The sequence below is a fragment of the Bombyx mori genome, chromosome 26, assembly GCF_030269925.1.
Source record: "Bombyx mori chromosome 26, ASM3026992v2".
Taxonomy (NCBI): domain Eukaryota; kingdom Metazoa; phylum Arthropoda; class Insecta; order Lepidoptera; family Bombycidae; genus Bombyx; species Bombyx mori.
Genome location: NC_085132.1, coordinates 6,208,047 through 6,234,812, shown reverse-complemented (window position 1 = coordinate 6,234,812; position 26,766 = coordinate 6,208,047). Strand labels below are relative to the sequence as shown.

At 38.3% G+C, this 26,766-nt stretch overlaps 1 protein-coding gene across 1 annotated transcript in view; it reads right to left on the bottom strand.

Annotated features, from left to right (window-relative positions):
* LOC101743912 (T-cell leukemia homeobox protein 1) overlaps positions 1-22,358 on the bottom strand; it is a 69,672-nt gene extending 47,314 nt beyond the window's left edge. Inside the window, exon 1 of the mRNA XM_038020724.2 lies at positions 21,664-22,358. Within this exon, the coding sequence (XP_037876652.1) occupies positions 21,664-22,216 (553 nt within the window). The 5' untranslated portion in view covers positions 22,217-22,358. The remainder of the gene's footprint in view (positions 1-21,663) is intronic.
* Positions 22,359-26,766: the final 4,408 nt, after the last annotated feature.

The following is a 26,766-nucleotide window of genomic DNA, read 5'->3' as shown; positions in this document are numbered from 1 at the left end:
TTTTTTTTTAACAGTTAAAATAAACGAATTCGCCTCCCGGAAATCTTTCAAAATTAATTTACTCAACAAGACTAATTGCTATCTCGAAAGCGTTCTTACTGAATTATGAAAAGTGAATAATTACATCAAATGTAAACCAAAAGAAAAATTAACAAGGAAATTAACATTGAAAGGTTTAAACGTCAGAAGGGCGACCCCTTTATGATATTATCCCGTTGGGCAACCCTTGCAACCCCGTTTGGGGCTACCAGCTCAAACCGAATCTCCTTATTCAAATCATTTTATTACGCCTTTTACCCATTTCGCGTATTGCTTTTTTTTTGTAGGTTAAACATTACAAAATACTTTTCATTCTGTTATTTTTCTGAACGTGAACAGACTGAACTGATTTTGAGATTCGAGTCGGATTACCAATAATATTACGCAACGGCTGTTATCCAATCAAAACGCGTGAATGCTTTGCGACATACATAAATATGATGGGAGGTTTTTATCTGGGCGAATTTCCAATATGCTCACCTAAGCAATAATCTAAAAAAAATTGACAATGAAAGCTATGGCATCACAAAAAAAACCGCTTGCCATTGGTACTAGAAAAAAAGGAGAAGAAAAAAGGCGCGAGATCTTACCTACAAACATTTTCTAAATTTAAATTGCTATTTTTTTTTATGGTTGATGCAAAAGCTGTGGTAGCAAGCATGACACTTTTGTGACATACGCTAGTACATAATTCATTTGACGCAACTGATACTGAAAATCTCGGATAGCCTCTATCCAATAGGTTTTGAATAAAAACAAAATTAAACGTCCAGTCAATAAGAACCAACAATAAAAAACAAGAAAAACGTTATAATATAAATGAACAATTACAATTCAACAACAGATAAGGAAAAATTATCGCAAAGATTTTAATTCGAATTACATTAAATAATAGCCACTTAATTAAATTTGTAGATTAGGCGACTGGCATGATCGATGTTGTAGTTAGTCGCTGCTGATACTGTACTAGAATAATAATTATCTATACTCGTACAACCTGCTCTGAGGAATTGTTCGAGATGATACCGGCATCTCGTTTTTACCATCGCACCGCCCGCCACCGGAGTAGAGTTCATCCATACTACCTGGAGCCACTGCGGTCATCCATAGTGCGTTTCCAGAGGTCTTTTTTACCACGTACCATCCGGCTATGGAGTGAGCTCCCCTCCGCGGTGTTTCCCGAGCGCTATGACATGTCCTTCTTCAAACGAGGTTTGTGGAGAGTATTAAACGGTAGGCAGCGGCTTGGCTCTGCCCCTGGCATTGCTGAAGTCCATGGGCGACCGTAACCACTCACCATCAGGTGGGCCGTATGCTCGTCTGCCTACAAGGGCAATAAAAAAAAAATCAAAAGTACAAATATGATTTAATATAGCTCATGTAGATTCATACTTCAGCATTGTTAACTATCTTATTTTTCACCTGTTTATAACAGTAGTTTATTTTCAATAAAAAAAATTAAATAAATCTTTTCTCTTTGTATCAAAACGAAAAAACGACACTGAAAAGAGACAAAAATATAGGACGCTATAGGATTTAGCCTGCAAAATAATGAGATGGATACTAATATTTCACTTCTACCGTATCCGAATCGCGCCTATATTTTTTTTATTGTATAAGATACAAACGGAGATAATATCACGATCCACTAACTGAGCTTTTAGGTACCTCAAATACCGGTAACTGTCCTCGCCGAACCCGTCACTTGCGACGAAGAGCTCGACAAGAAAAATAACCCATATACACAGCCCACTGAGTTTCTCGCCGGATCTTCTCAGTGGGTCGCGTTTTCGATCCGGTGGTAGATTCTGCGATTTGTTTTCGTCGCTTCCGCGTCGCCGTCGCTCCACCGCCGCCCGTGCATCGTTCGATCGCCGCTCCGCCATCGCCCGTTTCGTGCCCGTCGCTATACTGCGCAATGTTCTTGTATACATCGCCGTCGCGCCGGACCGCTATCGCTCTGCCGTCGCAAGTTTCGTGCCCGCAGACTTATTGTTCGTATATTAATATTAACAAGAGGTCCTACCACCAGTAAAAATAAACAATATTAACCCATTCTCAATTTGACCACAGAATTTAAGCAATAACAAAAGTTTGGCAATAAACAAAGAGCTTATATATATATGTGTGTGTCAAATACATGGTAGTGTGTGTAATGTTTTTTTTGTTGATTTAATGTATTATTAATGCATAATTTTAACAAAACATTCTGCACTCCTTCTCTATATACTCTATAAGTGTGGGAAATTTCATACCCCTCCCTCCGCACAATTTCGGTAAAAAGGGGTACAAAGTTTTGGCTTCACGAATTAATATATAGATATTTCAGAGCAAAATCTAAAATGTCTATTGACAGTAAAAAGGGAACGCCGAAACTATGTTTGAGGTATGATGTATTTTTGAGGTGTTAAAATACACAAGCTATATACTTATTGTATGCTATTTCATTGTCTGGCCGTATGAAATAATTTAACCGCCAATTATATTGCGTTGTAACTTTTAATGTTTTGAAAAATAATTTTCACCCTAAATTACACAGAGAAAGGAAGTCTCACGTTCACTAAACAAGATTCGCACTCATATTTTCAATCCAATTGCGCTCCCGACGGAGGCATGAAAAAGTAAGGACGAGAAGACAAATGCCTGACGTCTAATTGGGCTTAGACGTCACCTGGGATTACGCGAACTCGCTCCATCACTCGGATAGTCGCATTTGTCCGCGCTCCTGACTGAGCCTCAATGATGAATAGTACATTGAATCGTCTTGATCAACAACAAATTGTTTTTTGTTGCTTTTACGTGCCTTATTTAAATTTTAAAAGGGCATAGTAATTTTACGGTTTTTACGAGTCATAGATATAATTAAGACCAGTTTTAAGGTTTAAGATTACGTTGATTATTTTCATTGTAGTATTCCTCGACGAATTAGTCGATTAAGATTAGGTTTAAGTCTAATAAGGATTAAGCCAATTAAGACGAAGGACTAAACGTGCGAACACTTTTTTTTTTTTTTGGAGTTTATTGGAGTTTACTCCTTTAGAATCGATTTACATATATAGGCCCGGGCTATGAAAATTATGGGGACCAAAATCGTACTAGCATGTCACACGAAATGCGTTATGCGCCTGATTGGCTCCTGATTGCGTGATGCGTGCGCGCGCCAATCAAAATCGTACTAGCATGTCACACGAAATGCGTTATGCGCCTGATTGGCTCCTGATTGCGTGATGCGTGCGCGCGCCAATCAGGAGCCAACGCGCGGCCGCGTTATTGCAGGTGACGCCGGGCTGCTGCGCCGGCAGTCCGCCACAAAGCCTCGTACTGATCGCGCGTTTCTCTCATTATTGTATTTTCATATATTTGTTAGTCGTTTGTTTTGTGTCTCGTTAATTTGTTAATAATCTGTAGTGTATCGTGTTGTCGTAATATAGAACTATTTCTCGTATTGTTTCGTTTAATTTTTTATATCCAGTAAACTCCAGTCGTGCGTCGGAGCGGACACACACACTTTTTTTTTTTTGGAGTTTACTCCTTAAGAATCGATTTACATATATAGGCCCGGGGTATGAAAATTATGGGGACCAAAATCGTACTAGAGAGTATAGCATGTCACACGAAATGCGTTATGCGCCTGATTGGCTCCTGATTGCGTGATGCGTGCGCGCGCCAATCAGGAGCCAACGCTCGGCCGCGTTATCGCAGGTGACGCCGGGCTGCTGCGCCGGCAGTCCGCCACAAAGCCTCGTACTGATCGCGCGTTTCTCTCATTATTGTATTTTCATATATTTGTTAGTCGTTTGTTTTGTGTCTCGTTAATTTGTTAATAATCTGTAGTGTATCGTGTTGTCGTAATATAGAACTATTTCTCGTATTGTTTCGTTTAATTTACCGACATCGTTTTGCTTGTGGCCGGACGCCGTTCGGGTTCGATTCCTGAACGTATCAACTGTTAGTGGGTTGATACCCGAATATAACCCGCTACAAATCATTTATTAATAAAGCTTATTAAATATAAACAATTCCTTCTATCAGTGAATGGACAACTTATATATTAATTGTAAAAGTGAATTATATAGACTTACTTAATTACCGCATCCACGTGTTCCGCAACTCCCGGATCATTCTCACTAGAATACGTAACTTCCATATTTTACTGTATTCAACTGACACAAATTTATATTTATATCCAGTAAACTCCAGTCGTGCGTCGGAGCGGACACACACACTTTTTTTCTTGGGCCGGGGGCCGAACCTCCTACGTGGTCCCCGCGCCTAGGGGGCGCGCGGGGTATGTGAGACTCAACGATCTGCAGGTGTTGAGAGCAGATCGCGGGCCCAAGGATTTTAGGGTCCACCCACTAAACGACTCCCCTGCACTCTTACACCCGACGTCCGATCTCCGTCCGGGGTCAGAACCCGTTCAGAGTAAGGGGGTTCCCGCGGTCAACACTACAACCAGACACGCGGCGCCACCCCGAGGACGCCCGACCACACAACCCACTGAGTTTCGCCGGATCTTCTCAGTGGGTAGCGATTCCGATTCGGTGGTAGATTCTGCGAAGCACTGCTCTTGTCAGGGCTAGCGTTAGCAAACTCTTAGAAGCTCACCTACCCCTTCACGTGTAGCTGAATATCCCCTTAGACTACCAGCGAATAGGTAGGGGGACAAAATGCGTTGAATGCTTTACAGTTTTATGTGTAAATTGTATGTTATTGTATCATATAATACGTACAACTTTGTATGCAATGTATATTTTTGTATGCTGTGTAGACTTTGCGTATATGTACATACAACATTTTAAAAACATTCTAGGTGCTGGAGCCTGATAAGTTGGAGTGATCAGGTGTCCGACCACCTAAACATGAGGCTGAGCTATGCACTTCACTGTGCAACTGACCGACATAAGTAGCTACATATCTTAAGAAAAGGTTTCAGCCTGATGCATCACCAAGTTCAGCATTGAACGAACGTTTAAAGGAGGAAAAGGTGATGGTGGGTGGGGAAGACGGTTGACTGATTGCTAAAAGATTACCGCAGCCCATAGACATCTACTGCATATATTATATCTAAATCTTATCTGCATTATGAAGTTCCTGTCCCATGCATGCTTCATCGCAGAGCCAAGAAGAGGAAAGCTATCTCGCTGCACTAATGTCCTTCCGCGCAAACCACACACAGACGCTAAGAAAAAAACAGTGTAGGGGAATGATACCCTGCTCCGCTTAGCTTACTATGCATTTGTAGTAATGAGCAACATACGTTAGTCAGTCAGAGGTTAGCGTGCAGCGATCTACCGCGGTCGCTGACGCGAATAAACATGAAATTGAATATGCAATATCAAAAAGGGCACATCTCTGAAAATGTAAAATGTTCAGGAAATGAAAAAAACTAATTATTTTCTAAAGCAGTGTAAAATTTAAAATATTAACTTTTGAGATATATTTTAGTGTTAATTAGCAATTGAATTATTATAAAATGGGTGTAGTTAAGCCTCAAAACTACATGTACCTATATGAAAAAACGTATTTGACAAAATATGCGACATGTGCCCTTTTCGGAATTGCATATTCAATTATGCTCAGTGTTTTATTGACCACTCCGGTGAGGTTTCCGGAGGAGGGCGCATAACGGACAATCAACCAACGCACACGCATCCTCCTTCTTCTCCCTAAAAACCTCACGACAGCATTTAAAACTTGACATGTCACATCCCTACACACGGACTCTAAAACAACAGAGAAAAAAAAAAAACGTACCTACAAAATCTCATTCATTTTGAACGCAGCAAGCGAACACCAATTCCCACTAGTTACCTACTGGCTACCGAACGGCAGAATGGAAGCTCATGGAATATTCAGCGGCTGAAAGCGCTGTGCAATCGGGTGCAGGCTGGCGATGCATTTTCGAACGTAGCAACTGTACAGGCTTTATGGGGACACGCTTTTATTGCCTTTGTTCTGTTGGTTTGTGTACTAAAACTGTACTGCTTAATAGGGATGTGTTATTTGTTTTATATAACACATTATATGCAGAAGGAAAGCGGAAAATAAATCTTTCATGACAAAGTTATTTGGCGACTACCGTCAGAACGTAGATATATAATTATTTTTTTTTTTTTTATTTGAGGTATGAGGTATTTTTTTTATTTGACTTTGAGGTATAAGTACTAAGGTCTCAGCTTTTACAGTACAACGGCTGCCCCACCCTTCAAGCCGAAACGCATTAGTGCTTCACGGCAGAAATAGGCGGGGTGGTGGTACCTACCTGGTTTATTCTAAATTATAAATATTTTCGAAGTTTAATAGTGGTTTCGTTGGTGCAGTGGTTAGTGGCCATGACTGTTGCGCGAGGGTCGTGGGTTCGATTCCCACATCGGGCAAACATTCGTGTGATGAACAGGTTTGTTTGCTCTTTTTACTTGTGGTAGAACCTCTTGTGAGTCCGCGCGGGTAGGCAGACGTAACACCACTAATGTATCATATATAAAACGCAAGTAAACCTAAACCACGAACAAATAAATAAGATTTATTTATGTATATCTTGGAACAAAAAGGCTATATCATCAGGCAGAACTAGAAAAATTATACCCAATGCTTTAACAAAGGCATCTCGAAGTAATCTTAGTAGACTTAGATAAACAAATTCTCGCAGTAACTGTAATTAAATATTTCTTCTAATCCTATATGGGCACATGAATAGTAAAAGCACTACTAGACCCTAAATTGAATTTTCAGAAGACCAACAGACTGTAAGTACAATAATCTGCCGTAAAAGTTTTTAACGTTATTTGCCGCAAAATTTGTAATTAAAATTACCGCGCCAATTGGTTTTTGTTTGGAAAAAGACTGCCACTCCGAAATACGTCACCTCATCAAAATATTCGGAAAGCTACTCGCACGTACACATACCGAAATCAAAAATAGTTACGTGGACACTTAAAACTGTATTCGACAAAGATCATTAGCTCATTACACGCACGCTTGCTCATTATAATCATGTTCCGACTTGTCATCTCGTTGTGCATTCGGAGTGTTTCAGTTACGGAATACTTACATATATGTACATTTCTGTATTATGTAGTTTGTACTTTTTAGATTCCGTTTATTTTTGTTGCAGATATCTTCATCGAATAAATAAAGCTATTAAAGTTCATTGGCGCGTTTACAATAAAACTCGATAGATAATGTTATGGGCTTTTTAAATCGCTCTTGTGTTATTTTAGTTAATAATTGTTTCAATGTACCTTCAATTGATCGCGAACACCTACGCGAGTTTCTCCGGATCTTATCCCAGGTCTTTTCTCTGGATGGCTGTTTTGAATAGGTGATAGATTCGGCAAAGCAGTGCTCTTGCTAGATCCAGTGTTAGCAAACTCTCAAGTTGAGCCCGTGAGCTTCCTACCAGCCAGAGCATAGCTGAAAAAGATCCTTAGGCTGCCGGTGAATGGGAAGGAAAAAAACTTGAGAGGTTTCAAGGAACACCCGGATGGAAAGAAGTTCCTTTCGATTAATTAGTGAAGGAATAGTAATAAAAAACAAAATTTTATTTTTTTAAGTTATAAAAAAACCCGTATACACCCACAAAAATAATCGTCGCGACACCACACTGTTCAATGCGAAATAGAAAGACGAAACGAAAATAACTGGCTGGCTATTAGAGAGAGAGAGAAAGAGAGACAGACAGAGAAACACGCGCACGCCGCACGTCTTACAACTATAGCGAAAAGTGTCGTTACAACTTTTGGTATTCATTTTTTCCGTCTAGCCCCCTTTCGCAACGCGCGATAAGGAACTTCGTTCCAAAAATCGCAAATATTCACGAAGACTAAGTCGCTGGCCTGAACATAAGTTTGTCTCGAAGGTTCAGTCGGCCGGGCGGCCCGCAGTTGCCTCTTTACCCCGCCTAGGCTCTGACCTAGGGGGGGGGGTCGAAAGCTTGGGGAAGAGTGCAAAGAGAAATTCATCCCTTGAACGCTCGATTGTTTTAAAGCGCAAAATATCCCCAACGCGTTGAGTACGCACTAGGTACCCTAATACCTAATATTTTGACGCCTATATCTCTAACACTAGGAGTAGGCTTACCGACCCCGGTAACCGTACTCGTCGAACTCGGGAAAGAGTTTGTCTTGCAACTTCACCAATGCATTAGCCCGGTGAGTTTCACGCCGGATCTTCTCAGCGGGTCGCGGTTCCGATGCGGCAGTAGATTCTTTTGCGAAGCAGCTGCTGCTTTTTAGTTATTAGGTCTCCTTTGAGGCGCTCAGGCAGCTGTTAGCATATCCCACCCCTCCTGGCTGAGCCTATGCTCGCCTACCTGTCCTGGTGAAACTAGAAAAGCCTCCGGGTCACCGGTATTCATAAAAAAAAACCTAATATTTTATGATCTAGTACATAACATGTTCGCAGTACTGTTACCTTTTTAATACCACTAATAATATCACACGGCGCGCGAATAACATCGATCTAACATATTTTTATATTCATGTCCCGGAGCGCGTCCGTTCGTATATTTACACATTTGAAATATGACCGCTTTTACTATCTCTCACGTTATGGATTGTAGATAAAATATACGATACGTTATACGGACACTTCGATACTCGAGAACATCAAAGGTTACTCGGGTGAGTATGTAGCTGCTTAGTCAGATATTTTAAAGTACGAAGAGACTTCGGCGGTGATACTTGCGACTAGTATCCGTTGGGAAATAGCTAATACTAGACTATGATATTCATGCTCTTGGCTTGACAGTCGAGTAGGTTTTTATTTTTATTGCTTAGATGGGTGGACGAGCTCACAGCCCACCTGGTGTTAAGTGGTTACTGGAGCCCATGGACATCTATAACGTATATGCGCCACCCACCTTGAGATAAAGTTCTAAGATCTCAGTATAGTTACAACGGCTGCCGCACCTTTCAAACCGAAAAGCATTACTGCTTCACGGCAGAAATAGGCAGGGCGGTGGTACCTACCCGCGCGGACTCAGAAGAGGTCCTACCACCAGTATAGGTGCAGTTTTTTAAACATAATTTTATTAGTTTCATATATTTGTTTCTTTTTATGTAACGGAACCTTTGAACAACATTTTCGGCGGCTCTACAATGTCCAATCAACTTATCTAGCCTGATAACTACTATCAACAGAATTAAAAAAATTAAATTAATCCTTTGTTCCTAGTCTATCTTTTATTTTATTTTATTTATTGGGCACCAACATGCTATACATCAGCACAGAACATTACAGGTATCATATACATTGATTTCACACTAAATGCTAACACAATGACAGGTACCGACTGCATGCATTAAAAAAAAGCGGTTCATTGTATAAAAAAACAAAAAAAAAACTATATATAACATTACATGAAGACCTTACATTATTACACATTTACATAATTCTGAATGTGGCACCTGTGACAGAGAAGCTGAGGAGTGTGCGTTTGGGATGGTATGGACATGTGATGAGACGAAATGAAAATGAGGTTGGTAAGAGAGTGTTAACATGAATGTGGAAGGATATAGAGGAAGAGGTAGACCTAAGAAGAAATGGATGGATTGCGTGAAAGACGATATGGGTAAGAGGGGAGTGAGCGAAGAAATTGTATATGATAGAAGAGTATGGAAGGAGAAAACATGTTGCGCCGACCCCAGGTGACTGGGAGAAGGGCAGGAAATGATGATGATGACGCTATTACATAATTGAAAAAACTCATTGAGCAAGGCTGTAGAATTCTCGTCTAAAACTGTCAACGGTGCCAGCAAAAACGTCCAGAGAATACTTGTTATGCAAATTATTTAATTTCCCAACTAGTCTGCTGAGAGGCGCGGTCTTACCAAGGTTGGTGTAGTATCCGGGAACTCTGAACACCATCAACTTCGAAGCCCTTGTTGACGTCAGCGAAGTCTATTGATTTGCGTGATCACTGATTATTGTTTTAGTCAAAAGCCATTATACCATATTTTTTTTATTTTTATTTATAGCCTTTGTAGGCAGACGGGCATACGGCCCACCTGATGGTGAGTGGTTACCGTCGCCCATGGACTTCAGCTAGCCAGGGGCAGAGCCAAGCCGCTGCCTACCGCTAAATACCATACCATATGTATGTTTCCTGTTAAATACCTAATCCATCATTCCAATTCAATTAAGACTCCGACATCAAGCTATGTCAAATTCGTCTCATGATGTCGATAACCTTTTGTTTTAATCATGTAGGTCATGAAGCCAATCATCAACTAACTATATCTTGTAACTTTATTTGAGATCTTAGAACTTATATCTCAAGGTGGGTGGCGAATTACGTTGTAGATGTCTATGGGCTCCAGTAACCACTTAACACCAGATGGGCTGTGAGCTCGTCCACCCATCTAAGCAATAAAAAAGGTCATATACGGAAAGGACGTATGTAATTAATTCAGAATATAGATTACTATTCACAAGAGATAGGTTACTGGTGGTAGGACCTCAGAGTCCTCACGGGTAAGTATCACCGCCCCGCCTATTTCTGCCGTGAAGCAGAAATGCGTTTCGGTTTTAAGGGTAGGGCAGCCGTTTTAACTATACTGAGACCTTAGAACTTATATCTCAAGGTGTGTGGCGCATTTACGTTGCAGATGTCTGTGAGTTCCAGTAACCACTTAACACCAGGTGGGCTGTGAGCTCGTCCACACATCTAGGCAATAAAAAAATAATAAATAAAAAGATATATTTTTTTCACAATATTAACGCAAGCGAAATCGCCTGCAAAAGCTAATGAATAAATAGAAAATAAACTGAAATAGCTAAATATGACATAAATATTGAAAGAATATATATAGTTTTGCCACAGGATGTGTTCACAGGGTTTTAAAAAAAAACACATCAAAGAACCGACAGATAAAACCGAGTTGAAATGTTAATTAAGACGTAATGGAGCTACCATAATCATGATTGCTATATAATTCCGTGTAATCATTTAATTCGAATTGCTTTATTTGGTTTTAAGATTACTCCGAGCAATAAGGGCAGGTGCTGAAAACCATATATATTTATAATATTTATTTTAATATTCGTTTAAGTGAATTTCGTAATTTAACCTCTATGGTTCCTAGGTTTTTATTTATTGTTTTTTTTTTAATGCTTAGATGGGTGGACTAGCTTACAGCCCACCTGGTGTTAAGTGGTCACTGGAACCCATAGACATCTACAACGTAAATGCGCCACCAACCTTGAGATATAGTTCTAAGGTCTCGGTATAGTTACAACGGCTGCTCCACCCTTCAAACCGAAACGCATTGCTGCTTCACGGTAGAAATAGGCAGGGCGGTGGTACCTAACCGCGCGGCCTCACAAGTGGTCCTGCCACCAGTAAATTTCGTAATTTAACCTCTATTGTTCCTAGGTTTTTTTGTATTGCTTTGATGTATGGACTAGCTTACAGCCCACCTGGTGTTAAGTGGTCACTGGAACCCATAGACATCTACAACGTAAACGCGCCACCAACCTTGAGATATAGTTCTAAGGTCTCAGTATAGTTACAACGGCTACCCCACCCTTCAAACCGAAAGGCATTGCTACTTCACGGTAGAAATAGGCAGGGTGGTGGTACCTACCCGTGCGGACTCATAAAAGGTCCTACCACCAGTGAAGTGTTATTGAAGGCAGATGAAATTACGGTCCACCTGGACCGATAAGCTTAGATGCTCATGTCAACGTCAGGTTTTAGTTGAGCTGAATACATTCAATGTTCGCGTTAGAGAGAGATCGAAGCAAGTTTATTTAAACGCAATTAGTTTATTATCTCTTATTTACGTTTTTAGATATTACTAGAGGTCCCGCAGTAGTCGAAATTCGACTATAATTAATTGGAATTGTAAGTTTGTACACTATTATGATTGTATTTCATACTTCTATAATGACAAATTTCGCCAAGACTACACTATAAAAAATATTAATAAAGACAAACAATATTTAATCTATTCTCAATTTGACCACAAACGTCAAGAACGAAAGTTTGACAATAAATAGTATGCATGCGTGTGTGCGTCAAATACATGGTATGCAGTGTGTGTAATGTTTTCTTTATTGATTTAATGTATCTTTTATGCATTATTATAAAAAAATATTAGCATTGTGCACTTCTTCTCTATATTCTCTATAAGTGTGGAAAATTTCATACTCCTCCGTCCGCGCAATTTTCGTAAAAAGGGATACAAAGTTTTTGCTTCACGTATTAATATATAAATAGCGACCCGGCTTCGCTTCGCTTCGGAAACTGTAATTTATTATTGATTTCTCCACTATTTAATGGATATTATTATACATATAAACCTTCCTCTTCAATCACTCTATCTATTAAAAAAACGGCATCAAAATCCGTTGCGTAGTTTTAAAGATTTAAGCATACATAGGGATATAGGGACAGAGAAAGCGACTTTGTTTTGTACTATGTAGTGAAGATACCTAGTATAATATATTAGTTCTATATTAGTATCAGTATGCTTAGTGTGAGTTTTCTAACGTTCTCGATAGCGTAAAAGTTAACTCAAATTTGTTTGCAGTTGGAACAACGCCCTGAGCGCCAAACGTAGGCAAACGTTCTAAGAGAGTTAACTTTTACGCTATCGAGAACGTTAAAAACTCGCACTAAGCACACATATATATCATTACACATAATAATCAAATTAAATATGGAGACGGAGGTAAGTTATATAGATTTTCGCAGCTGTGCGTGAAGAGGTTCCATTTCATCGCATATTACACGTCAAATTTTCATAACGATATCTCCCGTCTTACCCCTGGGAAATGAGACTGAAGGGCTTAGAGGGGGGAATGTAACACATGTTTTAGTGTATCGATGATTTCTCGTGCCGCGAACTGCCCGGCGACGGGGCCGTAAAAGTTTTAGTGTCGACGGTAAAAAATGAAATTCATTCTCTATGTTCGCGTGCTCTGTAAAGATGTATATTTCTTTTAGATGACTTAGTTATTAAATGCGGTTATATAGACCGAAACGAGATGTAGGTATGTTTGACTTAAACGCCAAAACAGTTGAATGTAATTTTGTAACTCAATTATAATATGATACTAGTACTGATATCTACTAGTACTAGTAGATACCAGCACTAGCGTATATAAGTATATCGCTTAACATATCTCGGTTATTTACGGATACAAAAATATATGGTTTTTTTTCGTGATTGTAAATTTATTTAAATTGTTATGAAATAGTTGCATAATTATCGCATATCAGTGGGGAATTTAAAGGCTTATTGGATAATCAAACTTTCGGTCACTTAGTAGACAGCACTACGTGAATGCCGCCCTCGACTTTACATCTTGAGGTCGAAGTTCGAATCATATACTATACGAATAGCCCATACCTAAAATTGAAACACATTGCCATGCACGTTTGTGACAACGACTTCTGCGTTAGAGAAATATTATTTATTATATGCTAGCTGACCCGACAGACTTCGTAGTGCCTCAATCGATAAATAAAAGACGTAAACTTTTGTATAAAATAAACTTAAAACAAACTAAAGGAATCCGTCCGACGGGGGACACATTAAAGGAAAAACAAAATTGTTATTTTTATTTAATTCCGAGTATTTTCATATTTATCTACCTTTTAAGCCTTCTCTGGACTTCCACAAATAATTCAAGACCAAAATTAGCCAAAGCGGTCCAGCCGTTCTCGAGTATTAGCGAGAGTAACGAACAGCAATTCATTTTTATGTAGGTATATAGATTATAATTATTAGATATTACGTTATTGGTCTCATTCCTATAGACTGAATAGAACAATATTTTTACATGAACACAATTATGTCCCCACACCACCAATAATCACCACAAGCTTCGTAAGTCTACAGTAGTGTTGTATTTTTTGTATAAAACTATGCTCAAACAAATTGGGAGTGCTCTGAGGAATTGTTCGAGATGATACTGGCATCTCGTTTTTACCATCGCACCGCCCGCCACCGGAGTAGAGTTCATCCATGCTACCTGGAGCCACTGCGGTCATCCACAGTGCGTTTTCAGAGGTCTTTTTTGCCACGTACCATCCGGCTATGGAATGAGCTCCCCTCCACGGTGTTTCCCCAGCGCTATGACATGTCCTTCTTCAAAAGAGGCTTGTGGAGAGTATTAAGCGGTAGGCAGAGGCTTGGCTCTGCCCCTGGCATTGCTGAAGTCAATGGGCGACCGTAACCACTCACCATCAGGTGGGCCGTATGCTCGTCTGCCTACAAGGGCAAAAAAAGAAACAAAGCTTTTACAATAAATGGGTGTTTTAAAAAGTATTTAATACTCAGTGTAAATAAAACGGGACATCAATCTGATCGTATAAATAAAATATGTAAATCATAAAATAAGAATCACGTTGTGTAACATAAAATAACTATAATATTAATGTTAAAATATATTTATTTAAAAGTGTAATAAAACTAAAAAAAAAATCTCTATTTTTATTATCATTCTTGAATTAATTTAGGTATAAAGAATTTTTAATTAATATTATTATTTTAAATTAATTGGCAATAAAATAGAAAACATTTTTTTTTATTACTCGATCTATTTGAAGAGCATTATATAATAAAATTCCATTTTTATATTGTGTAATTTCGTACGCTCAAAGGTTTTTCGGGATCACCGTCCTAATCAATATACGAATGTGTTTATTAATATTCAAAAACAAAACGTCTTCACGTGTTTTCTAACGTATTAAAACGTCTAAATACATTCGTTTACGACCACAAATAATAGTGGCCATCAAACGGACGGCCCGATTTATAAAACAATTACGAAACTCATTTAACAGGTTTACTGCCGTGTAGGTCACCGGTGACCTACGCGACGCACTGAAGTAATTATGTCGATTTCTGTTACTAAGGCGCTTAAATTTGCTATCTTTGTAATAAGAGTTTTAGTCTTTAAGATCTCTTAATTGCATTCGTATGTTGATGGAAGATCAGCGCCGCAGTACCGATTGTCTCGATACTGTTAGGCATTGCTGAGCCGGTAACCGTTTCCAAGCCTCGTTATTTTTGTTATCTTTTTTATTTATTTTTTGTCCTTAATTTGTGTTTGGAATAAATGTTTATTATTATTAATATGTGTATTAAGCACTGCCACGCCTGGGAAGACGGAATTATTATTATTATTATTATTATGTAGCGATGCACCGGTGTTCGAATCCCGCAGGCGGGTACCAATTTTTCTAATGAAATACGTAGTTAACGAATGTTCACGATTGACTTCCACGGTGAAGGAATAAATAACATCGTGTAATAAAAATCAAACCCGCAAAAATTATAATTTGCGTACATAATTACTGGTGGTAGGACCTCTTGTGAGTCCGCACGGGTAGGCACCACCGCCCTGCCTACTTCGGTCGTGAAGCAGTAATGCGTTTCGGTTTGAAGGGTGGGGCAGCCTTTGTAACTATACTGATAGTTTAGAACTTATATCTCAAGGTGGGTGGTGGCGCATTTACGCCTACAGGCTCCAGTAACCACTAAACACCAGGTGGGCTGTGAGCTCGTCCACCCAAATAAGCAATAAAAAAAGTATTTATGATCTCTTGGAAACAGATTCCTTCTCAGTATCTTCGGATTCGTCTTTCCCAGAGTCTACTAGATATTCCGACGCCTTAGTACCAATGCGCTGATCCGACCAAATCCGCACCACTCTGGATACCACAGTCTACGATGCCATACACACCGCCGGGAACAGAAGAAGATGGGGAAATGATTGCCAACAGACTGGACTGCTCCTATATAAGACACTGTTGTAATAAGCATCTATCTTTTATTTTTTTGCCCGTATAGGCAGACGATCATACAGCCCACCTGATGGTGAGTGGTTACCGTCGCCCATGGACATCAGCAATGCCAGGGGCAGAGCCAAACCGCTGCCTACCGTTAAGATCACGTTAAGATATCTCTCTTTAATCTAACACAGTGACTGGTATAGTGGCGGTTACTCAGTTAACATTATTTCATTAATTATTGTATTAGTTCCTTTATTTAATTTCAAATTTATATTAGTAGTTGACAGTTTTAATTTTAATAATTTTGATTCGATTTCGTTTGATTTGATTTCATTTTTGTTTATTTTTATTTTTAATAATTCTGATAAATTGTAATATTAATTTTATATGTATTTTGATTCAAATATTATGTAACTGTGTGTGAAATTTTATGGGCTTAAGTTGCCTGAAATAAACGTATTTCATTTCATAATCCAGAGAAGGATAATGGGAGAAGATGGTCACGATCCACGAGAAATGAGGAATGCGAGTCAGGGAGGAGGAGTACCAGAAATCGACATAATGATCTGAGTGCGACACTTAGGGCACTGGTAACCTACATGGCACTCAAAGGGTTAATTATCTTATTGCGTGGCCTGTCGGTCACTTCAAAAGCCAATAATAATGCGGCGAGGCCTAATTAACGTTTTACAAGGATCATATTTATTTAGTTGATTGATATTGTTGGAGTTCTTTTCTTTTTAGGCAGCACGTGGGTGGGGTTATTTATTGGTGATCGATTGAATGGAGACTGCTGCTTCGCGAATGCGTCTACTACCGGATCGGAATCACGACCCGCTGTCAAGATCCGACGGGAAATCTAAGCGCGGGACGCTATCGAACCATTCACCATCAGGTGGATACTCATCTGTCTACTAGGGCAGTAAAAAGAACTCTTCCACGAGATATTCCAATATAACCCCTATTATTATATTTTCCCTACCTAAGCTGATAGTCTTGAGAGGCTATATCAGCGTAACCTTAACAAGTAGGTGAGCTCACGGGGCTCAAACCGGAGTGATGTATACACTGACCCTAGCAAGAGCAGTGCTTCGCAGAATCTACCACCGGATCGGAAGCGCGACCCACTAAGAAGATCCGGCGAGAAACTCGTGGGCTGTGTCTATGGGTTAAATCACTCGTCGAGCCCTTCGTCGCAAGCAACGGGTTCGACGAGGACGGTGACCGGTGCTTGACCTAAAAGCACCGTTAATGGATCGGGAGGATTCGTAATGACGTGTTTTGGGCGACGTCGACTGTTTACCATTCGGTCTACAGGATCAGGTTAACCTCTATGTTTTCTTTCCGGTATTAAAGCTACAGGCCTGAGTATAACACTGAGTTTTTAATGGTAGGTATATTTGTGTGGCCGGACGTAACATAAACCACGCGAATCCCAAAATCCACCTTAAAATATTAGGTTCATGAATCAAAATCGATCGAAGCAGAAACGTAAATATGTAGTAATGGTGATGAGAAACACAACAGGTATACATATTACGAAATAATAATTCTTGATTTGTACTTATTTTCCAAAATGAACTTATAAAAATATTTAACATTGGGTTATTGGTTAAACTACTATGAAAAGAATTCCGCTATGATTGTTAATCAAAATTTCACGTAATTAAATGTTGGCGGATTTCGATGTAACGCTTCGTATTGAAAATCTTCTGTAATTAGATTCATAAATTGGCATGTATTTTATCTTACTACCATCACGACAGCCGGATGTGTTATTATAGTTACAGATTTTCTCGCAAACTTACAACTCAAACAATTTTTTTATTTATAAATTTATAAAAATAATTAATTTTGGTTCTATGTCCATGTATTGGCCATAATAAATGATCAGCTCGTATTTCAAGTACCTACATTGAAAATTAAATCCAAATTTGAAACACGAGCGATACAGTGGGACATCAATATCCTTGTCTAGCCTCGCCTTTATTTACAAAAACATTTGATAGATCTCGCAAAACTAAAACTAACTCTACATTTTATCTCTATTTCATTAGGTCATTCACCTTATTAAACTAGTAACGGACTCCGCCGAAATAGGAAATAATTATTTATTTGAATTGTTGATCACAAAACAAAAATTGACCTTTCTTTCAACGTTTTAAAGCCTTCAGAGAGCGGCATCTAGTGCGGTGATTTCTATACGTTATTTAGTTAACTAGTGATCCCGCAGTAGTCGAAATTCGACTATAATTAATTGAAATTAAATGTTTGTACACTATTATGACTCTATTGTCAAAGGCTATTATACTTCTATAATCACAGATTTCGCCAAGACTACACTTTAGACTAATATTAATAGAGACAAACAATATTTAATCTATTCTCAATTTGACCACAGACTATAAGCAACAAGAAAAGTTTGACAATAAATAAATAGTATGCATGCGTGTGTGTGTCAAATACATGAGTGTGTGTAATGTTTTTATTTATTGATTTAATGTATTTCTCATGCATAATTTAATAAAAAATATTAACATTCTGAACTCCTTCTCTATGTAATCTGTAAGTGTAAGAAATTTCATACTTCTTCGTCCGCGCAATTTTCGTAAAAAGGCGTAAGTTTTCACTTCACGTTAATCACTACTACTATAAAACAAAGTCGCTCGTCGCTCTCTCTGTCCGTATATCTGTCTGTCCCTATGTATGCTTAAATCTTTAAAACTACGCAACGGATTTTGATGCGGTTTTTTTTAATACATAGAGTGATTGAAGAGGAAGGTTTATATGTATAATAACATCCATTAAATAGTGGAGAAATCAATAATAAATTACAGTTTCCGAAGCGAAGCGAGGGCGGGTCGCTAGTATATAGATAAACTAAAATAATCGCAGACGAAGTGACGTCGTATCGTTAATGCACCGAGCAAAACTCTGTAACCGCAAAAGAAGGAAATTGAGTATCATTTCGATGATACGCTCCAAATCATTCTCTCACCGGTTAAGCTTCAATAGCTCTTGATTATAGTTCGTTTAGGATCATCTAACACTAGATCTACTACACGATTTTCATGTTGCATTCTAACAAACAGACAAATCTTTTTTTTCTTCCCTATTTGTGCTGATAGCTTTGAGAGGCTATATCAGCTTCTCCTTGACATGTATCTGAGCTTACGGGGCTCAAACCGAGTGTGTTGTTTTTATTATTGCCCTTGTAGGCAGATGAGCAGATGGCCCACCTGACGGTAAGTGATTACTGTCGCCCATGGACATCAGCAATGCCAGGGGCAGAGCAAAGCTGCTGCCTAAAGTTAAATTTGATATGTGAATCTATAAATATTCAAAGAGGTTTATGTGAACAACTTATCTCATGACGGTTATGATTTGTTTTTTGATAACATTTTAACTGTTCAGACAATACGGAAGTTTTTTCAGTCAAAATTCATAAAATAAAAGGTGCCATTTTCATTTTTAGGATTAGTTTTAAGCTAAATCGTTAAGCTGAAATGGCACTGACTAAGTATTGCTTTGTCTCAGCCCACTGAGTTTCTCGCCGGATCTTCTCAGTGGGTCGCGTTTCCGATCCGGTGGTAGATTCTGCGAAGCACTGCTCTTGCTAGATAGAGTCAGTGTTAGCAACACGCCCGGTTTGAGCCCCGTGAGCTCACCTACACGTCAAGGAGAAGCTGAAATAGCCTCTCAAGGCTATCAGATTAGATTCGAAAAAAAAATCATACTCATATCTCAAGGTAACTTTGTAGATGTCTATGGGCTCCAGTAACCACTTAACACCGGGTGGGCTGTAAGATCGTCCACCAATCTAAGCAATAAAATGAAATAAAAAAAAATGTGTGAAAAAAACGCTTACTCTCCTTTTTTGAAATGTAAACTCAGAGCTAACAATCAATTTTTTTTTCTTTGCTGTTCAACGCCAAATCGATGCAGTTTCGTGACCACTTCCGGTCTTTTATGGGTCTATTCTCTCAATTAGAGATTGGACGCGGGTGCTCGACCGCCGGTAGATGCAGAAAAAACAACCATCGAAGCTCTGTCTTACAAATGATCGACATTTGACAAACATTAGATACTAATGGATCAAAGTTAATATCCAAAATATCATTTAGACATGGTTTAGTTTTAATAAATAAAAAATAAAAAACTAGGTGATACCTAAGTGCACAATTGAAAAAAAAACTGTTATATTTGGATGAATATATAAATCACATAATCATTATATCAACCTAAAAAGCAAACCCTGAAGTTAGATAGAATATCCGGTAGATAAAAAAAAAAACATTGAAATCTTAGTGTAATTTTTTTTCTGATCAGCCGGGTGAACGAGCTCGCGGCACGACTGACGTTAAGTAGTTACCGGAGCCTGAAGACATCAACAACTTAAATGCCGTCTAATCCGATTGATACGTGAAGTCTATTCTGAATCTAATTATATAGTATACAAGGTACTATCTATAGTTTTCAATTCACTAATTGTTAACATGAGCCCAGATTTGGCGACCGAGTAGCCCTTTTTATGACGACTTCTTATATTTAAAATGGCACGATTTATAGACGCCAAATTAATATCGCTTTCGGCTTAAGCATTAACATTCGGATATGTCACAGACTTACTATTGCACTGACTCTATTTCCAGACAAATTGTAAGATAGTTTTGTGATTTTTGGAAACATTATCACGAGATATATGTACTTTAAAAATTATATTCTAAGCGTTTGCCATGACTGATATACCTAGTAGTGTCTGTAATACGTAGTGTATGAAATGTAAGCTTTTTAAAAATTATAATAAAAATCTTTTTTATCCAGAAATTATCTTCTAAATTTATAGAAGCAAAAAAATATATTTCACAAGTACTTTTATTATTAAAGAAATTTATATAACTAAAGATTTATTTCCTCTCGATACTCAATAGTTCAACAAGTCCGTTCACTTCTCTATCACGGTAGTGTTGTAACAGGAAAAACCCGATGATAGTCGTTAATAAAAAATCGGTCCCTAATGTCCGACGGAATGGCGACAAATTAGTGGACAAGGCGCCTGCAATCTCACCTCGCCAAATAATGGGGCGCCGAGTTAAAATAAATAGTTCGCTGTGTGTGTCATCGCACGCAAGGGTGCAATTATTACGGACGGACATCGCTAATTCTAACTTCGGTTAAGGAAACTTTTTACTGGTGGTAGGACCTCTTGTGAGTCCGCGCGGGTGGGTACCACCACCCTGCCTGTTTCTGCCGTGAAGCAGTAATGCGTTCGGTTTGAAGGGTGGGGCAGCCGTTGTAATTATACTTGAGACCTTAGAACTTATATCTCAAGGTGTATGGCGCATTTACGTTGTAGATGTCTATGGGCTCCAGTTACCACTTAACACCAGGTGGGCTGTGAGCTCGTCCACCCATCTAATTAATAAAAAAAAAGAATGCCGAAAACATGCGAACATTTCGTCTTTTCGCATTAAAAGTTTCCAAAAATATTCGAAATTGAGTTAATATGCGGAATCATTCGGCACCCCAGTATTTTTCTCATAAATACTGTCAAAAGAGCGTAGTTTAGTTATTGTTTTTTTTTTACCTATATTTTGACTACTATTAACAAAATTAATACATAAAACTTATCTTACTTTAAAATACAGATAAAATAATATAAAATAATATCTAACAGGTAAAAAATAGAAAATAAATGTTGCAAAGATGATTAATATTAAAAATATCACATGTTACACCTTTAAAACACTCTCCTGTAAAAATTAGTACGTTTTGAGATTATACAGTTTTAATGCGAGAAGACGATTTGTCAAGTGATTTCGGTATGCTGATCTTTTTATAGAGATAAATTACAAGAGCCTCGGGAAAGTACTCACCGTTTAATCTATCTTTGACGACCTGGTGAGCAAAAGCAGCCGCGGCCGCCTGTCTCATGGGGTCTAACGCAACACCCCAAGCCCCAAGTGCACCCAACGCTCTATGAGCCGGAACTCTCACAACACCGGGATTACTAGAAAATCCATACCCACCACCCAACCCTAACCCCGGCCTTAACAAGAGTCCGGAGTTATGATAGAGGCCCGGTGCGTGTGAGAAATTTAATGCCAAACTAGAACTGTCTTTAGCGTCGTCTTTGGCACTTTCCGATTCAGTGTCCTGGTCACTTCTATCATCACTCTCGCCAGAATTCCTTCGCTTATCTATATCTTCGAACTGCTTCCCCAGCAGCCGGGATATACTGAACGGCAGATTGACTCTGGGCTGGGTCTCTGTCATGTGGTCGTTTGGCGAATCACGGAACCTCTCGTGGTAGCTATGTTCGGAATCTCTGTCTTCCGAAGCGATACTTCGGTCGCAGTGCCCCGAGAGTCGGCTGTCAGAGTCCACGTTGATCTCCTCCTGGTCATCGTCTGAATGCACCGATGACATTTTTATTCGATATTCAATACGTCACTAGCACATAACCTTGTTCGTAAATTTAAGTGTAACAATTTTCACTTTTACGGTAAAATGTTAGTTCCGAAAATCGGATTGCAACTGTCGTACGATTCAAAAACGATTTATTCTGAGGAGCGCGTCACTAAACGCTCGACCGCACGGCTCTGTATCGTTCAGGACAATATGGGGCAAAACCGGCCAATCACCACTATCCCCACTTTTCTGATTACAAACGCAATAGTTCGGCCACACAAACGCCTCAACTATGCGCGCTGAGTGGAACAGTTTCCAACAAAAGCTTAATACGATTTCCGAACATAAAAACTCGTTTGGACTCACTAACTTAAACGTAACGATTCGTTCTATCTCTCTCGTTGCGTGTCTCGCTTCAATTGTGCCCCCCACTTTTGCGCTGACAAGTGACTTTGTCTTTTAATCTTGAGATAACAGAGCTCATTTTGGCAGCGCAAATCGTTCCACTTGGCATATTTTAAGTGCCTTCGTAACAAGGTAAACATGCATGCTATGGCTCCGTGGAAAAAGACAGAGAGCGAAACGCGATCCGATCCGAGAACGCGGTAGAACAGGACAGGTATACTTCTGACAATGGGCGTGTTCGGGTTTCTTGTAACGCGTCATTTAAATCCAGTTATGGCCTGACAAATGGTGTACATATTAAGGGGGCAATGTTAGGAAACTATTTTTGAATCTTTTAAGACAGTTAAATTATTTACGTTCGGCGGTAGACCGAGCTCTTCCATAGCAGACAATGCACTTTATAATAAAACAGTTCCCAAGTTCCGTGTTATGGGCATAGATAAGTCGGGATAATGTATTGTCGAAGATAGCCACTTTACGTTATCGAGGCTGACAGAAAAAGGCAAGGGGTGTTAGATTATTGTTTCCCTGTTCATAACACAATGATGCTCGGCTTGCGATTTAATCGAATTGAAACTTGATCAATATCGGTATTGTGGGTTGCTATTAACGAATTTGGGATTTATTTAATAGATTATTTTTATGATTTAGTTTTATCTATATCGACTCTGTATCGGTACCCACGGGATGGCTGTAGAAAAAAAGGAAGACAGCCAAAACGTTGGGAAGATGAAATAAGGAGTGTCGCCGGCCCGCATTGGAGTCGAATGGCCAAAAATCGAGAATATTGGCAATCTTTAGAGGAGGCCTTTGTCGAGAGACAAGCTGTTTTTTAAAACCACACCGAACGCCGAACGGAATAATTGATATTGATTATAAGTTGCACTTAAATTTAATTTATTATTAAGTAATGTATTAAGCTAGTAAAACAGCAATAAAGGCTTATTATTATTATTATTATTATTATTATATCGACTCTATTGTTATTATTAATATTAGTGAAGCCCGTTCAAGTTCCAATGTGACTATCGATATCTATATATTAATACGTGAAGCAAAAACTTTGTACCCCTTTTTACGAAAATTGCGCGGACTGAGGAGTATGACATTTCTCACACTTATAGAGAATATAGAGAAGAAGTGCAGAATGCTATTTTTTTTTAAATTATGTATTAATAACACATTAAATCAATAAAAAAAACATTACACACACTACCATGTATTTGACACACACACACATATACACTTTGTCCTAACCCATGCATCAGCCCGCTGAGTTTCTCGCCGGATCTTCTCAGAGGGTCGCGATTCCGATCCGGTAGTAGATTCATTCGCAAAGCAATTGCTCTTGAGTTGTTAGGTCTCCTGCGGAGGCGCTCGAGCAGTTGTTAGCAAATCCCACTCCTCCTGGCTGAGCCTTTGCTCGCCCACCTGTCCTGGTGAAACTGGAAAGGCCTTCGGGCCACCAGTAAATTTCAATCATTAAAATAAAATAAAAAAAAACATATACACTTACATATACTCTTTGTTTATTGGCAAACTTTTTTTATGGCTTAAAGTCGGTGGTCAAATTGAGATGAGCTTACTTAATATTGTTTATCTTTAATATTATTTGTCTATAGTCTAGGTAGTCTTGGCGAAATCTATGATTATCGAATTAAGACAATAGATTAGAATAGTATTTGACAATAGAACCACAATAAAGCTGAAACTTATAATATAATTTCAATTAATTAAAGTCGAATTTCGACTACTGCGGGACCACTAGTTAGTAGTAGGTATATTATACCTATATACGTATACATATATTATATTATTAGATTATATATTAGATAGGACTATTCTGATGTTCGAGTTCGAATTCCCATAAAATTTCGCATTCATAATATTGATAGGATAATCTTTAATTATATTGACTACATATATCTAACACATTATCTATATTTATTGTTGGAGACGTGGGGGTTTGTATTAGAAGATCATTTGAAGGAATTAAAATGTTCCATTGTCCACAATTTGTATCTAACAAACGCAAACTGAAATTTTTAGATCGATCTTAATTATTAATAGTCACAATTATTAGGTGGCCAAAATAACTATACGTGCCTTCTATAATAAAATGCTTTCGTATATTTTTTTCAAACACACACTCAAAAGGCTATAAACTCATTTGCTTAATAAAAAATTTATTAACTTTACAATTATTATTTATTATTATTAATACTTTATTTCAGTTTTTTTTTTTTTCTTAAACCATAACATTTTGTTAGTAATAATTACTTATAATCTATGTTAGTAACTTAAAAAAATCTAACACATAACTATCACTATATACATTTTATACCATTACATTTTTTTTTTATTTATTTTTTTTCTCCTTCCATGTGCCTACTGCAAAGGCTTTTGATCAGCCGTTCCTTTGATCAATGTTTTCATCGCTTTTCGCGAGACCTTGATAATTTAAACATCCTCCAGATACGATTTAATTTCGCACTTATTACTTTGATATTACTATTACTAAACATTTGAATACTTTAAAGTTTACGGGGCTACTCGATATTTATGTTTTTATGTATTTATTGCATAGATGGGTGGACGAGCTTACCCCCACCTCGTGTTAAGCGGTTACCGGAGACCATAGACATCTACAGCGTAAATGCGCCAACCCCCTTGAGATATAAGTTCTAAAGGTCTCAGTATAGTTACAAAAGCTACCCTATCCTTCAAACCAAAACGCATTACTGCTTCACGGCTGAAATACGCAGGGCGGTGGTACCTACCCGTGCGGACTCACACGAGGTCCTACCATCAGTAATTAAGCAAATTATAATTTTGCAGATTTAATTTTTATTACCTATACGATGTTATTCCTTCACCGTAGAAGTCAGTCGTGAACATTTGTTAAGTACGTATTTATTAGAAAAATTGGTACCCGCCTGCGGGATTCGAACACCTTTGCATCGCTAGATACGAATGCACCGGGCGTCTGATCCTTTAGGCCACGACGACGTTCAAAAATGTGCGCAAATGGAAAATATTCTTGAGATTATAATGAAGTGCTTAAAGTGGACTTAAAGTACTCATGTTAGTAAAACATGCGTGTTCACATGCAGTAGTAGTGGTTTCTTCAAATGTCGTTTGCGGAGAATATACAGGTGTAAGCTAACTCTTGAGCGACGATAACCACTGACCATCAGGCGGGCCGCGTAGCGTCTGTAGTAGGCAATAAAAAAAAGTGTAACTTTCCTAAGTAGGTTTTTTATAAGTAGGTATTAGGTCTCTCGCAAACTGAATGCTTCAGAGTCGTCTTTTCGTTTCATTCATTTCATAAGGTAATAAGTAAAATTTAATGTAGTAAGATGTAATAAGAAGTATCAAAATCATAATTTTATATTCTCCTATTGCGTTCTCAAACACTTAACCAATATATATTTTTGATTAATTGACAAAAAAATGTGTATGTTTTCTTTTTGTTGTAGGTACTTAACGATGTGAACAACAATCAGGAGTTTACTGATCCTTAGCGGCATTAATTTACGTGATAGTAAAATATCGAATTGTGATAAATTTGATCTAGGGTTATAGCCGAAATCGGGAACGAACGAATACTTTTGTATAGTCAAAACGCAATTTATTTCTTTTTAAAACCCGAGTGTCAAAATTTACTGATCAACCTTTTGGTATTCCAAAAGTTACAAGAGTAGGTTACTTAGGAAAACATCCGTGCTTCGTCGAGCGCAAGTCGATATTCGCTTTTGAAATAAGGAACAATTTAACTCAGCTTTGCTGTCTAATTGTTCTCAAGATTTTAAAAATTAGCCTGTCGGTACTGGATCACACCAGTGTTATTCCTGTACACTTTTCTAATGTCCCAATCCTCCCTCATAATTTTGATATGAGCGACCCCGTAATTTGCCAATTGTGTGGTGTTTGTGTATTTCCAATTAGGTAGGTATGTTAGAGTCTGCTAGAAGTTCTTTAAATCTTTGATCCTCTATTTTTCATCTGCTCCTATTTTAGGCTTACGCTAATTCAGGAGTATATATTATATAAGTATATAATTACAATATCATTAGAATTTTACAACGTTGACGGAGTTATTTATAAGTCTATTATAATGAGTAATAATTTATATTTTGAAGTCGTCGTGGCCTAAAGGATAA